We start from the raw sequence: 15303 nt of genomic DNA, 5'->3' as shown, positions 1-15303 counted from the left end.
CCACAGCTCTCTTCGTCAGATGCATCTGACGAAGAGAGGTGTGATTCTCGAAAGCTCATGCTACAATAAAGTTGGTTGGTCCTAAAGGTGCTACTGGACTCTTCACTATTTTGCAACTACAGACTAACACGACTAACTCCTCTGGAACTAACTAGGACAGGCTGGCTTTCCTTGAAGATGCAATAATTTAAAGTCCAGCCTAAGCTTAGTTCTGGCTGGATCTTCTCCCCATTGCCCCTGGCCCAGTGGGCAACAGGGCCGGATCGAGGGGGGGGCCGGGGGGGTAGTCTGCCCCCGGCGCCACCAGGGAGGGGGTGCTGGGAGCAGCTTCCAGAGGGCGCAGGCAGCAGCGCGGGCAGCCTCGCAGCCCCCCCCCCGGTGCTGCTTTCGCCTGCCCCGCAGGACAGGGGGCGGCCAGCTTGCCGCGCACCCCCTGTCCTGCAGGGCAGGCAAAAGGCAGTGCAGGGGGCTGTGGGGCTGCCCGCACCATTCGCCTGCCCCGCAGCAAGATGGCTGCCCCATGTCCTGCGGGGTAGGCGAAAGCAGCACGGGGGGCTGCGAGGCCGTCCACACCATTCGCCTGCAGGGAGGCTTCCCAGCCCCGCACGCTGCCTCCACCGTTCCGCCCTGCGTGATGACGTCACCGAAGTGACGGCATCACACAGCGCGGGGAGCGCGTGAAAGAGAGGTGGTCGGCCTAGGATTGCCCCGGGCGCGGGCAACCCTAGATCTGCTGCTGGTGGGCAAGATGGAGTCCCTTGGTGAAAGCTTTGATTTTCATGGCTTGTGCTCCCAAGTAAAGAGCAAGATGTCAGAGTAAGAAGGAGTGAAGGAGAGTTTCCTCCCTGTCTAGAGAACGTGTAGCCTGCCTTGGAGAGTCCATGACCTTGGGGTCCTCCGGATCTTCCTGTTCCATGAGGAAGAGAAGACGTTCTAGCAATTCAGCGATCTCCCTCTCTTTTTTTTTTTGAAAAATTTTTATTGGGTTAGAATCCATTATTTTTACATTTACATTCAATTTTCCCCAATTTTTCATCTCTAACCCCCTCCCTTTCCCCCCCTTTTGTTGACTTCCAACAGCTTTCCGACCCTTTGTCCCCTTTCCCTTACTTCTATTAAATTCCTCTATCTAAAACAAATATATATTCTCCATTAATCTAAGCAGTGCACCCTTAACTATTTTTAACATTGTATGCCCAAACTGTAAGTCTTTGTTTCCATCTTAGATAAACAATTTATCCCATTTTTCAATTTCAAATATTTCTATATATCATGAACCATGTAAATCATACATTCATTTAAATCAAACAATTTGACTTATTCTCTATATATTACTCATTCTATCTTTTTGTAATAGTTCTACATAGCTCTCATCACGTAGTCAATCAATTTGACTCATCTGTATCTTCCAACATTCAGTTTGGTACATTTTACAAATCTTACCAAAGAAAGAAAACATTGTTGGTTACTCAATCCTTATATTTAATCCTTAAAATTAATTATTTTCTATCTATATTCTGTTTGTTAACCTATATATATCTATATGTATGTCAATCTATTAGTCTAACTGCTTATTAATTCACATTTATCTCTTCTCCCCCCGGTAAAGTCTCCCCCCCTACTTCAGTACTTCAGTAGTTCTCAAACTGCCACAGTTTTCCTCCCACCTCCCATTTCTTCTCCAGATATTGTTTCAGCTTCTCCCAGTCTGTGTTAAACTGCCCTGAGTCCAGATTTCTCAGTTTTCTTGTCATCTTGTCCATTTCTGCCATGTACAGCAATTTGTAGATCCAATCTTCAATAGTTGGCACTTCTTGTACTTTCCATTTTTGCGCATACAAAAGTCTGGCTGCTGCTGTCATATAAAATATTAACGTCCTATGATGGGCTGGAATTCCCTCCATTCCCAAGTTTAGTAGCAGGAGTTCTGGGTTCTTATTTATTTGAAATTGTAAAATTTCACTCATTTCTCTTATTATTTCCCCCCAGTACTGCCTGGCTACCTCACATGACCACCACATATGATAGAGGGAGCCCTCATGCTTCTTACATTTCCAGCATTTATTAGAAGTGTTCAAATTCCCTAGCGCAATCTTCTTTGGTGTCATGTACCAACGATAGATCATTTTGTAAATGTTCTCTTTAATATTAGTACATGTCGTTGTCTTCATTGTAGTTTTCCACAAGTATTCCCATGCCTCCATTGTTATTTCTTTATTAAAATTTATAGCCCATCAGCGATCTCCCTCTCTATGCCCTTGGGTGTCATCTTCCAGCAGGGTGTGGGGTGGTCAACAGTTTTCTTGCTTTGGCCGGAGTCATTAGCGTAACCAAGAGCTTGAGTGCTCTGTGCCTGGAGCTTGATGGCTCCTTCCTCTTCCCCCCCCTTCCTGCCAGCTAGGAGTTTGCAGCTGGGTTCCTGAGCGCACACAGAGTGTAGTCACAGTGATTGAACTACTGGGGTGAATTCTTGGGTGGAGGAGGGCGTTTCTCTACATCCCTTAATAGCATCTGTTGAAAGACAAGACTTGCTTGCTGGCTGAAAAGCCTCTCTCTCCGACTCTGAATGCCAGCTGAGAGGGAAGAACCGTTTCTCTGTTAACGTTTTCTGATTTCCGGCTTGGGAAATGACATTAATTCTTTCCGCAGAGTTGGAATGTAAACCCAGCCCTCCCCAGCCTTCTGATTCGACTCTCTGGAACGATGCTGTGAAGGTGGAGCCGACTCGTTGTCCGGAATGGGAGCTCTCCTCTGAGGAGGGGCATGCGTCTCCCTCGAGCACAACTCCTGCTGCCCCTGCTTCTGAGTCAGTCAGCTGCCCCACTGTGGCTGATCCTTGGGGCGAAGGTTCTGCACTGCCGAGCTCCTCTCTGCTACCCTCCGTGGCCTCTTGCCCTGGCCAGACTCGAGCATGCAGTCAGGCCGAGAATTCCTGGTTTCCGCTGAATGGATCGTGTTCGCTCGGATCTGTGAAGCAGGAAGGAGGTGTCACGGCAGTCGATGCTGGTGCACGCAGGAAGTGCCAGAGCAGGGAAGACCGTTCCTTCCTTTGTCCCCTGCCGCCTCGTGGCCCTGCTGGCATAGCTGATAACCCCCAGAGGAAAGGCTTTGGGGGAAGTCTTGAAAGGGACCTGGGCAGAGGCGGGGCAGGATGGGCAGGGCAAACAGACGCCAGCAGTGCTGCCCAAGGAGATGCTGCGCCCTTCCTGACTGTTGGTGTGGGTGTTAATCAGGTTCCAGCTGGTAGCCCCTTGGTCCAGGGAGATGCTCCAGTATCGGTCCAGTCGGCTGGTCTGCCTTTTGTTTCTCATGTCTTTAAAGAAGAAGCAGGACATCCATGTGATCCCCAGATACAGTCTGCGGGCAGCAGCCCTTGCGGGCCTTACCCCACAGCTTGTTCTCCAGTCGTCCCAATTTTGCAGAAGCCCAGAACGGCCGAGGCCTCAGCAAATCAGGTGCCAGAGAGAACTGGAGGTCCTGTGAATTTTCACGATAAAGACAGACGGCTCCTTCTTCATCGACTGGATGAGGCCGAGGTGTCCAGGCAGCCAGATGCAGCGAGTGTGCAGTCTGGTGACGAACATCCCATGTGTGTTGAAGCCAAGGAGGGACGCTCTTCCACACCCATGGTCTGCCCCAGGGCATCTGATCCTCCACCCCAGGGCGATCCTTGGCCTTATGGCGATGGTTCTGTTCAGAACTCAAGTCCCAGCAGTGCAGATGGAGCAGAGAGTAGCCCTGGGAAGCACTGGGCGTCCTCAGAGCGAGACGTTGCTTTTCAGCTGCAGGAGTGCCACTCTGTGCTGGAAGAGATTTCGCAGTCCCTCTGTGCCGTAGAGGGGATTGATGACATGCATATGGAGAAATGGAGGTAAAATTGCTTGGTGGGTGATGGTCCTTGTGGGAGGCAAGCTCGCTAGGAGCTGCTGCTGCAAACCTTTGTCTTCTCATGTCTGTGTTGAGAAACTAATTTTGGCACATCCACGTGAGAGCAAAGGTAGTTGGCGGACTCTAGGCAGGCATGCGTGTGCTTGGGCCCATTTTGTGGTTTGACTGCCTCGCTTGTCGTGCCTGTGGTGTTGTGTAGATGGCCTCTGGCCTCTTGAGGGGAAGACCAGGGCTCAGTGGTAGATACCCACTTTGGAGGCGGAAGATCCTGGGTTCAGTTCTTGCCTCTGCTAACCAGAAGAAACAAGGCAGACCTTGAGACCCAGGAGTCTCTTTTGGCAGGACGCAAGTCACTTAATCACGTATAGTGTACTGGTTTTATTAATTAAAATGTACTCTGTGGTTCAGGGTGCCTAACAATTCTAAATACAAAATAAACAGTATAATAAAACCCCAAGTAACTCCTGCCCCCACTGTCTGCCGATGAAACCCCATTAAATGCCCAGGTGAATAGAAGTGCCTCTTAAAAAGTCTCAAGACAGCACCCCCCCCCCCCACACGCACACTTTCTTTGGAACGCCTGCTCCACAGGGTGGGAGCTGTGATGGGAAAAGTTTTGGCAGGCAGTCCTAAGGGGGGGTGCAACTAACAAGTGGTAGCCTGAGGACCGTAGGTGGTGCGCAGGAACACATAGGAGGAGATGGTCCTTCAGAAACCTGGGCCCTGGGTGTGAAGGGCTTTCCAGGTCATAACCAGCATCTTGAGAGAGAGCCAGTTTGGTTTAGTGGTTAAGAGCAGCAGGACTCTAATCTGGAGAGCCGGGTTTGATTCCCCTCTCCTCCGCTTGAAGCCAGCTGGGTGACCTTGGGCTAGTCACAGCTCTCTCAGAGCTCTCTCAGCCCCACCCACCTCACAGGGTGTTTTGTTGTGGGGATAATAATGACATACTTTGTAAACTGCTCTGAGTGGGCATTAAGTTGTTCTGAAGGGCGGTATATAAATCAATTGTTGTTATTATTGAATTGTTCTACTCAGAACTAGGCTGGCAGCCAGTGTAGCTGTTTGAAAATGGGCAGCAAGCATATGCTCTCATCAGCCCTCTCTGGTCTGCCGCCTGCTGAGCCAGTTGTAGTTTCCAGGTTGCCATTAAGGGTTTGTTATGGTAATCCAACTGGGGGGTCTAAAAAGCTTCCATCAGCATGGCCAGAGGGGCTGGCTGAGTCTGAGGAACAGCAAAAGACTGGGCTGCGCAAGTGGGGCCAGGTGAGAGCAGGGGGTCTGCTTGGTTTAGAAAGAGGAGGTGGGCTGAGGGGCTCGTTGAGCCAGCCACCAGCTTTCTTTGTCAAAGCCTTGAAGGTGGAAAAAGTTACTAATGTTAGTTTTATTTCTTTATTTGGAACATTTATACTCTGCCTTATCTCTGTAAACTGAAGGCAGCTAACAAAACAAGAGGAGCTGCAAGACAGAGAAATCATAAGCGTTCAGCACATTAAAACCAGTATGCAATTAAACTCGGTGAAAAGCTGCCACACACAGTTTAGCCTCCACCAACAGCCCTCTGGAATGGAGCAGAGCTTTAAAGGCCACCCCACCCCACACACACACCTTTGAATTGGGGCTGGATGCAGATGAGCGAGCAGTGCAGTTGCCCCAAGCTAGCAGGGCACGTTCCGGGTGGCTGCCACTGGATAGGAGTCTCAGGGCCACCTCTGACACCTTCACGGGCAGCTCTGCATAGAGCACCTTAGAGGAGTCCAGCCTAGAGGTTTCTGTAACGTGGATCAGCAAGGCCAGGTCAGCAGCGTCTGAAGAACAGGCCAGCTTAGGAGCAAGACGTAATTGAAAGAACTGGAAAACTGAGGGTGTAGGCTTATATGTATATGTATATGTATATGTATATGTATATGTATATGTATATGTATATGTATATGTATATGTATATGTATATGTATATGTATATGTATGTACATACTGATTTTTCTGATTCTTTCAAGGGAGCAGATTGCAGAGCTGCAGAAGGCTACCAAAATGCCCAGCACCTACATCGCAGTGGTGGGGAACACCGGGGCAGGGAAGAGCAGCCTGCTAAATGCCCTGCTGGAGGAGGAGGCTGTGCTGCCCACCTCCGCCATGAGAGCCTGCACTGCGGTGGTGGTGGAGATCTCCAGGGCTGTGGGGGGCAGGCCCTACGAAGCATGTGTGGAATTTCTCTCACAGGACGTAAGTGGCTGTGTTACATGGAAGGAAGAATAATAGTGTTTGATTTATAGACCGCCCTTCAGGGCAACTTAACGCCCATTCAGAGCAGTTTACAAAGTATGTCATCGTTATCCCCACAACCATCACCCTGTGAGGTGTGTGGGGCTGAGAGAGCTCTGGAAGAGCTGTGACTGACCTAAAGTCACCCAGCTGACCTCCAGTGGAGGAGTGGGGAATCTAACCCGTTTCTCCAGATTAGAGTCCTGTTGCTCTTAACCACTACACCAAACTGGCTCTGTGACCCTCTGTGGTTGGCAGCGGGATGGTGCTCCCCCCATCTCACTCTGTGGAGCTCGACAGGCCTCAGTCCTGACAGAGAATGGGGTTCAGGTTGCCCCAAGGACCATCTAGTCCAACCCCTGCCCAAGGCCGGAAATTCACAGCTACCCCTCCCACTCCTCCAGTGGCCCCTCCTCTGTGCCATGTGGAATCCACTGCAAGCGTGAACGGAGCAACAATCACACCCCCTCCACATGGTCACCATGGGACAAACCCCTTTGGGTAGATTCAGCCCTAGTTAGGTAACGTGTGGCTCATTTATTTGCTTAGGAATTTTTACGCCTCTTCTCCAGAATCCTGCTTGAGGTGGCTTACAGTTACTATTACCAATATAAAAAACAAACAAGCCATTGTTCTTACCGTCCTTATGGACAAAATGACCGCATTCAGATGTCTGTCGAAAATGGTCTATTGAAAACTGGCAGTCTTTTATTTCTTATTAGAATAATGTCAAACTGGATGAGAATGTCTGATGAAGTTTTGTTCTGTGTATACATAGGTATACGGTGACTCTTTATTGGGATTATATTATGTTATGATGTTATTCAGAAGCTTTGACAGTATTGTATTATTTTGTATACTTACAGCAAAAAGTAAAACAAACAAAAGCATGGAAGAGCTGGGGCAGAACCTAAATGGTGGGCCGTGTGGCCTGTGCAAGGCACCACAGGCAGGCAGGGCCTTTGTTCTTCGGGTCTTCTTTTTTTATCGCTTGATGATGGTTTGTTATAAACTAATGCATTAGAGCAACCAAATTCTCTTCCCGCATAGACTGCCTCCAATTCCTGTGTTGCTTCTCCCTCCAGGAGTGGTATAAGGAACTGAAAGCTCTCCTTGAAGACATGAAGGATAAGTCTGGAAATCTGAAGAAGCGGTGCCCGGACCGCAAGACAGAAGCTGGAGCAGCCTACAGTCGGGTGAAGGCTGTGTATGGGAGAGTAGACGAGGTGGCGAAGCTGGAGGGCATTCAGGAAGTGACTCAGCACCTTGGGACCGTGAAGAACATCTCTGCTGAGACGGCAAGTGAAGCCTGGCGGGGGACAGGCGGGTTTGTTTGGGTATTGTTTTGCACTCTGACCCGTGGAGCTGATGCTGATCCTGAAAATTAAATGAGTCAGAATAGCATTTCTTGGCAGACGGCACATTTTTCTTTCACACAAGCATATCCAGGGCTTTTTTTCTGGGAAAAGAGGTGGTGGAACTCAGTGGGTTGCCCTCGGAGAAAATGGTCACATGGCTGGTGGCCCCGCCCCCTGATCTCCAGACAGAGGGGAGTTTAGATCGCCCTCTGCACCGCTCTGTGGCATGGAGGGCAATCTAAACTCCCCTCTGTCTGGAGATCAGGGGGTGGGGCCACCAGCCATGTGACCATTTTCATGAGGTTCCAGAACTCCATTCCACCGCATTCCAGCTGAAAAAAAGCCCTGAGTATACCTATGGAAAGGGTAAAAAAAACTACTGGAAGAGTTTGGAGGCGATGCAGCATTAGCAAGTCAAGTCAGCCTCCTTCATTAAATTTAACTCTTACTATTACAGATTCTTTTATATTGAATAATAAACTTCCCAGAATGAAATCTTAAGGCCAATCAGCAAAACTCCGAGGCAGGTGGACTGAGCAGTCCCAGATCGTAGGTCATTGGGGGTGGGGGTGGGCAATAAGCCTATCAGTTGGATCCAAAGTTTGTTTTCCTGTCCTAGAGATTCTCCCGCATCAGAGCTTCATTAACAAGTGAAAACCTGGGTCCTAATTTGCCATGTTGGGGCAAGCATTGGCCAGTGAGTAGCACGCACACACTCCATCATTTGACTATAACTCATTAAAATGGTTTACTAGGCACAATACAAATAGTAAGCGAGTAAAAACACAATTCTGGAAGAAAGACAAATACTAAGCAAGGGCAGTGAAAAGAAACGAAGACAGATTGAATGTCCCAGCCATCGATCACATTATGCTGTGCAGTCCAGCTTGAGTGATAAAGGCGGACTATAAATAACAATAAATAATAATAATAAAGAGAGATAATAGTCTACCCAACTAATCATCTTCTGCCTATCCAGATAAAAGATAAGCCAAGCCCTCTAGCTGCTGAACCATTCATAGTTTACTGGCTAAGGACTCCAGTGGCTGTTGGGGGAGAAATGGAGGTGTGAGCAGGAGAGCATAAAGATGGGAGGCATAAAGAAGCAGATGGGAATGGCAGCTGTTAAAAGAGAGAGAGAGCTGGGAAATCTTGTAGCTGAGCAATCAGCCATCTTTATTTAAGAAGAAAAGTTTTCCTCCCTTAAAGCGCCTCCTGATACGCACTTTGAAAAATATCTTCTTCATTGGTGGCTCCTTCCATGCTTAGAAGGTGATAAACATTTCTCCGTTTTTATCCTCACAACAACCCTGTGAGGTAGGTTAGGTGGAGTGTGTGTGACTGGCCAAGGTCACCCAGCAAACTTGCATGGCACATTGGTGGTTCAAACCTGGCTCTCATCCTCTCTCCTAGCTTGATGCTCTAACCACTGTACATGAGTAGGATTCCTTTACAAACCTGTAATGTATTAGTTTTTGTTGTTTCAGATAAAAAAGTTTTGAACTTCATATATTAGACCTCACTTTCAGAAAGCCCAGCTCCATTTTACTTGTGGTAGCCCCTGCCCATGTTTGATTTAAAAAAATTATGCCCTGGACAAATAATGCTATAACAAAACAGCTTTATAGGATGTGTTCTTGAACTCGCATCACCTGTGGTCCATCAGAGACATAGCCCCTTACCTGGCTGACGGTTGACTTGCAGTCTTGATGGACCTGCACCACATGTCTGCGCTCCTGCAATCTCTCGGTTGGGTTGTGCCCACTCGGGAGAGAGTCTTGCAGTCCCTCCTATAACAGACCAAACCTAGAATGCTGCCGAAAGATCGGATTAGGCTTTGTGGTTCAGTGACCAGAACTGGTGACTGGATAAACAGTGGTCACGTCTATACTGGCAGGTATGCAAGCGAAAAATAACAATAAAATTGAGATGGGTGGTTTTTATGGTGGTGGGCCTTGTAGCAAGTGCTTTGTCCTCTGACTGACGGCTCATTTTGACAAGTATTGCCAGCACTATAATGGGGAGTGAATTGTTGGTGCAATAAATTTCAGCTAAGGAACTCTAGTAATTTTTAAAGGAATATTCATTTAATATGCACTTCAAACCTTTTAGTTTTTCTTAAAATAAAGACGCTGATCCTCTGCTTCCTTTCCTTTTTTGCTAGGCAGCAGAGTTCCGCACGAACATTGAGAAATTCATTGATTCTCGAACGGATAATTTGCGTGATATGAAAGGTGGGGAGTTTTGGCCAATTGTGAAATCTGTGAAGATCCGTGTTGCCCAAGCAGAGGTCCTGAGGACTGGTGTGGTATTGGTGGATCTGCCTGGAATCCGGGACTCAAACGCAGCCAGGGATAATGCAGCCAAAGAGGTAGGGCAGAATCCTGGGTGAGGTCCCCTCCTCGGACTGTCGTTTGATACCAGCGGCATGTGTTCTATTTCCATGGATAAGCCGCATGACTTCATAGCCAGGTCACGCCTCTGGCATGGGGCAGCAGCCATTTTTTAAAAATACGCGTGGTGGTTTTGCCCTCCAGTACTTAAAGAACTGCAATGCCGTGTGGGTTGTCGCCAGTATCACCCGGGCCGTGGATGACAAGACGGCAAAGGAGCTCCTGAACTCCAACCTGCGCCGGCAGCTGTTCATGGACGGCCAGTACGGGAACTTGGCTTTTGTGTGTACCAAGACCGACAGTTTCAACATCACGGACATAGTCAGGTAACTTCCGTTTCTGCCAGCCCACTGCAAGAGGTGGTTGTGTGCAGGATAGTAGAGGCCTCCTAACCTTCCCTTCCTTCACACCTGCGTCCCATGTTGCTCCTGCAAGCAGGCCATGATGAGGTGCTGCGTCCAGGTGGATTTGGGCCTTGAGGCTCACGGGGCCTGTGGGAGGCCGCGGTTCATGGCTGGTGAACTGCCAGCGAAGTGTGGGTGGCGGTCCACCTGCCGGGCTGCTCTGCTCCATTCACCCCGCAGAGGATGCCCTTGTAGAAGCCGTGGAGTGGAAGCGTTTTTGGTAGCCAAGGGCTCTTTCACACCAGTGCTAGAGGCATGTTAGCAGCGAAGGTTTCGTCTTCATAGACATTAAAAAATGCTCTTCGTATGCATTTTGGAAGAATGCTCAGGTTAGCTTGAATCTGGTAGGGACCTGGACTTGAGAGATGAGATCCAGCCCTTGGAAGAGGAACTGGAAGAGCTGGAACACCAGAGGATGGAAGCGGAAGAGGAGAAGGGGACCCTTCACTTGGTTCTGCAGCCAGGGGTAAGGCAGGTCCTTCGAGTAAAGCCCGATTCCCTTGAGCCCGCTGTAGGGCAGTCCTAGGTCTCCTCGGAAACGAGCTTTGCATGGCAATTACACCACCATTCTTGCTGTAAGCAAGAGGATTGTTGACTTGGATGCTGGGGAGTCCGGTAGGGTGGATTTTGCAGCACCAGCACGAGTGGCCTAAAGGCGACTCTGAACTGAGTGGAGGAGAAGGAGGAGGAGATTGCTTTTGTTCACTCCCCCTGGCTTATCTCTCCAAGGTGGCAGAGTCCTCTCAGAGGGGCTCTCCAGGTAAGCCACTGGGGCAAGCAGCGTGGCAGCACAACAGCAAGCCTCCTTTGGAGCCGTAGGCGATAGTTCTCAGTGAGTTGCAGGCTGCAGGCTTAGTTGTGCGGGTCGGAACTGACGAGCCCCTCAAGCATCCGCTTCTCTTACAATAACAGGGCCTCTCTGCTTCCCAAAATCAGCATTCTGCAATCTATGTAAACAAAGCAGACGCGCATGATTTCTGCCACTTTGCTTGCTGTGAAGGAGAACAGAATGCAGGCAGACCCCTGAAGCGCCATCCCCAGCTGCTGGGATTCTTAAATCAGCTGCTCTTCTGAGGTCTTGGAAGTTTCCAGACATCTTTTCAAGGACTGAAGGACTGGAAACTGGCTCTTCTTTAAAAAAAAACACCTGGATTCTGCAACTAATGCAGCTGAGTGCTGTTTGTGGAATCCCAGCATGCCTGCAGCTCTGGATGGTGCCAGTGGGTTGTGAAAACACAAACCAGTCATGATCGAATGCATGACAGACCCAAAATCTCTCTGTAGCGCTGCCTTGTGGGTATGCATTCTGAGGGGCCAAGCCCTTTGCCACAATGTGCTGGAGTTGCTCTTCTTGCTGGGTGATGCTCCCGCGGTGTCCTCTGTGGCCTGCCACTCAGATAGTGAGGCAAAAGCAGTCTGAGCGCCCAGGGGACCCCCCTGGCTTCCTGCGGCTTACAGCTTAGTAGGTAGAGAGGCTGGGAGCATCTAGCAGGCTGCTTGTTCAGGTGGCTGCGGGTACAGTGAGCCAGTCTGCTGGGTGCTGCTGTGCCCACCGTGCTCTTGCTGCAACAGAAGCTACAAGTAATATTTCCGTGTATCTCGTTGCATAGCAGCAGAGGCAGGGAGTCGATGCCCCAGATCCAGCCTGGCTGCAGAGACAGCATGACTTCCTGGAAAAAGAGTTCAGGGTAAGTCCTCCACCCCTCTCACTTGGAAAGCTCTGCTTCCTTCCATTCCCAGGAAAACCTCCTGAGCCCGCCCGTTTTCTTCCTTCCGTAGATCAGCGCCTTGCAGAAGCAGAAGGACGCAAAGCTCCGTGCCATTAGTCTGGTCTGTGTCCAGGCCCGGAATAGGTTTTCCAAGCGGCGGATCCGGATGGATTTCAGCAGTGGCCTGGAGGTAAGGGCATGGCTTTTGTTGGGCCTGGCCTGCTGGAACAGAAGCGGTGCTGTGGCCGGCTGTGTTTGTGCAGCTTGCCCTTTAGCCTGCGGGCAGCAGAAGGCACTCTCAGGAGATAACCCTGGCCTGGCTCAGCAAGAGGGATCCCGGGAGGCCCTTGGAGAAAGGGAAGGCGGGCCCGCTGCTGCTGCTGCTGCACATCTGTCTGCAGCGTGTTGCCTGCGGTTGGTTTGACTTGAGAAGTGCTAGAGACCCTTCGAGGGAGTCGTGTGGGGCTGGGAAAGGCAGCCCAAATGATCCGGGCGTGCCGCTCTTCCCCTGTGAGGAAAGGCTGCCCCATTTGGGGCTCCGGGGCAGAGACCAGAGATGCTGGGTTGGGGCTGATACAGCGGACTTGGAGAATTTTACCCCTCTGTTCTAACAGTAGAAGTCAGGGGTGCTTGATGAAATGGATGGGCAGTGGGTATGGGACAGACAAAAAGCAAGGGCTGATTCACACAGTGTGTTGCTGAGCTGTGGTATTCGCTGCCATGCGATGTAGTTATGACCTGTATCCCTTGGCTTTGGAAAGGGGTCGGGCGTTTTCACGGACACACGCCTGTTCATGTACTGTTCTTGGCCAGATGTTGAGGACAAATGGGCGGGCTTTTGTTCTCATGCCCGACTTGTAAGTTTCTCAGAAGCATCTGGCTGCAGAAGGGTGCTGGTCTAGGTGGGGCCACTTTGGTCCAATTTAGCAGTGCTCTTCTTGTGTTCTTAATAAGGTCAAGCCAAGACATTCCCTTTGCGCCAGAGAGGGCGTTGCAGCCCTGCCGACAAGCAATGGAGCCTTGCCAGCCTTCTTACGTCTCCCTCTCTTTGGGAGGGCTAAACAGCATGTAGAGCAGGGTGATCAGGTGCTTGGACTACTTAGAAGGCTTCTGACAAGGGCCCCTCGCTGAAGACAGTTGTGGGATGAGAGGACAGGTCCCCTCATGGATTGAAAACCAGTCAGTCAACAGGAAGCAGAGAGTAGGAATAAACAGACAGTTCTCGCAAGGGAGGGAAATAAGCGCTGGTATAGGGGCCAGTGCTGTTTAATTTGCTCCTAAATGGTCTGGAGCTGGGCGTGAGCGGTGTAGGGGCCAAGTTTCTAGAGGACGCAAAACTGTTCAGGATGGTGAAAACCAAGGCCGACTGTCCAGAGCTCCTGGAGGATCTCCAGAAATTGGCTTAGTGGGCAACACGAGATGGCAGATGAAGTTCAGTGTAGGTATGCGTAAGGTGATGATCTGTGCTGGGACGAAAAATCCTGACTCTAAATAGACGCTGATGGGTTTTGAACTGGCTGAGACTGATTGAAAAGCATCTTGGGATAATAGCGGACGACTCGGTGGAAATGTCAGCACAGTGTGCAGCAGTGGAGAAGGCAAACTCTGTGCTTGGGTTTTTTAGAAAAGGGACTGAGAATAAAATATTTCTATACAAGGGCATTCCTGTATTGGCCAAGATGCAGCCTCATTTCGAATGCTGTGTGCAGTTCTCGTAGCTGTATCTCAAAAGGGATATGGCAGAGCAGGGGAAAGTACTGAAGAGGGCAACCAAAATAATTAGGGGTTTGGAGTGCCTTTCCTATGAGGAAAGTATGGAGGGCTTTTAATCCTAGAAAAAAGATGGCTAAGGGGAGACATGATGGAAGTTTATAAAATTATACATGGGGTGGAAAAGCAGAGAGAGCTTTTTCTCCTTCTCCCGTAATACTAAACTTGAAGGCACCCAAAGCAGTTGTTGGGAAGTAGGTTCAGGTCACACAAAAAGGAAAATAGTAAAGAGTCCAATAGCACCTTTAAGACTAACCAACTTTATTATAACATAAGCTTTCGAGAACCACAGCTCTCTTTGTCAGATACTTCGATGTGATTCTCGAAAGCTTATGCTACAGTAAAGGTGTTTAGTCTTAAAGGTGCTACTGGACTCTACTGTTTTGCAACTACAGACTAACATGGCTGACTCCTCTGGAACAAAAATGAAAGTAATTAAACTGTGGAATTCACTGCCGGTGCAGGTATTGATAGTCATGAGCCTGGATTGTTTAAAAAGGGGTTAGACCGATTCATAGAGGACAGATGTGTTGATGGCTGCTAGCCGTGCTATTCAAGGAGGCCTCTCTGTTCAGAGGCAGTGAGCCTCTGAATACCTGTGCCAGGAGGCAACCTCAAGGGAAGGCCTTGAATTAGATGGACCGCTGGTCTGATCCAGCTGGGAACTTCCCAAGGCCCTGCTCCCCTGTGCCTATAGAGATGTGGATTTAGTACAGCTAAGATGGCTGTTTTCCCTGGGGCAGAAGCAGCTGGCTGCTCGGATAGGGGTCACAATACAGAACCATGAAGAGGTTTTTGTTCCAGGAATTGAAAAGGAAGGCTGATGATGATGAATGCGACGATGATGGTGATGAAGACATGGAGGATGGGGACTTTGCCACTTCAGACCCCGGTGACCTTGAAGAAGCTAAATCCCAGCAGGAGAAGCTCCACGTTTTTACTGTCAGTTCCACAGAATATCTCAAACTTTGTGGGAAGCTCCTCCGAGACGGCCCACCGCAAGTCTTCCATGACCCCAAGGACACAGGTATTTGACTCCTCTTCAAGCCCTGGGGAGTTTGCAGTCAGTCCCTTGTGGATGGCACGGTGGCAGGTGTCTTGCCTGCCTCTTCCTCGCATCCAAGGAGGAATTGGGGCTCACCTGCTACCTCGGGGTCTTCAGTTTGCTATTCACAGGCTCGGGGGTTTGAGCTCCGTTTGACTGTAGTTGGTGGGGTTAATTGCAGCGCTGTGCTTCGCAATGAAGAGACGTCGGTGCATCCCTTGTAGCAGTGGAAAGAACCCGAGGGGGAGGGAATCTTTGTACCAAGAGAGCCCCCCTCCTTCTACAGCCCCCCCCCTTGAGTCACTTTCCATTCATAAGAACATAAGCAAAGCCATGTTGGATCAGGCCAGTGGCCCATCCAGTCCAACATTCTGTCACACACAGTGGCTAGAAATCCAGTGCCATCTAAAGGACTGTCAGTGAGGCCAGGACACCAGAAGCCCTCCCACTGCCTTCCTTCCAGCACCAAGACAACAG

At 49.7% G+C, this 15303-nt stretch overlaps 1 protein-coding gene across 1 annotated transcript in view; it reads left to right on the top strand.

The window, feature by feature from the left end:
- The window catches only part of LOC129334028 (uncharacterized), a 64299-nt gene that overhangs the window by 23991 nt on the left and 25005 nt on the right, over positions 1 to 15303 (top strand). The window contains exons 8-16 of the mRNA XM_054985952.1: positions 2650 to 3871; positions 5883 to 6108; positions 7233 to 7449; positions 9674 to 9876; positions 10043 to 10224; positions 10651 to 10768; positions 11913 to 11990; positions 12082 to 12201; positions 14586 to 14808. Coding sequence (XP_054841927.1) covers positions 2650 to 3871; positions 5883 to 6108; positions 7233 to 7449; positions 9674 to 9876; positions 10043 to 10224; positions 10651 to 10768; positions 11913 to 11990; positions 12082 to 12201; positions 14586 to 14808 — 2589 coding nt within the window. The remainder of the gene's footprint in view (positions 1 to 2649; positions 3872 to 5882; positions 6109 to 7232; positions 7450 to 9673; positions 9877 to 10042; positions 10225 to 10650; positions 10769 to 11912; positions 11991 to 12081; positions 12202 to 14585; positions 14809 to 15303) is intronic.

Source organism: Eublepharis macularius, chromosome 7, assembly GCF_028583425.1.
Source record: "Eublepharis macularius isolate TG4126 chromosome 7, MPM_Emac_v1.0, whole genome shotgun sequence".
NCBI lineage: Eukaryota > Metazoa > Chordata > Lepidosauria > Squamata > Eublepharidae > Eublepharis > Eublepharis macularius.
Note: the sequence above shows the minus strand (reverse complement) of the source record. Positions and strands in the feature narration are given on the sequence as shown.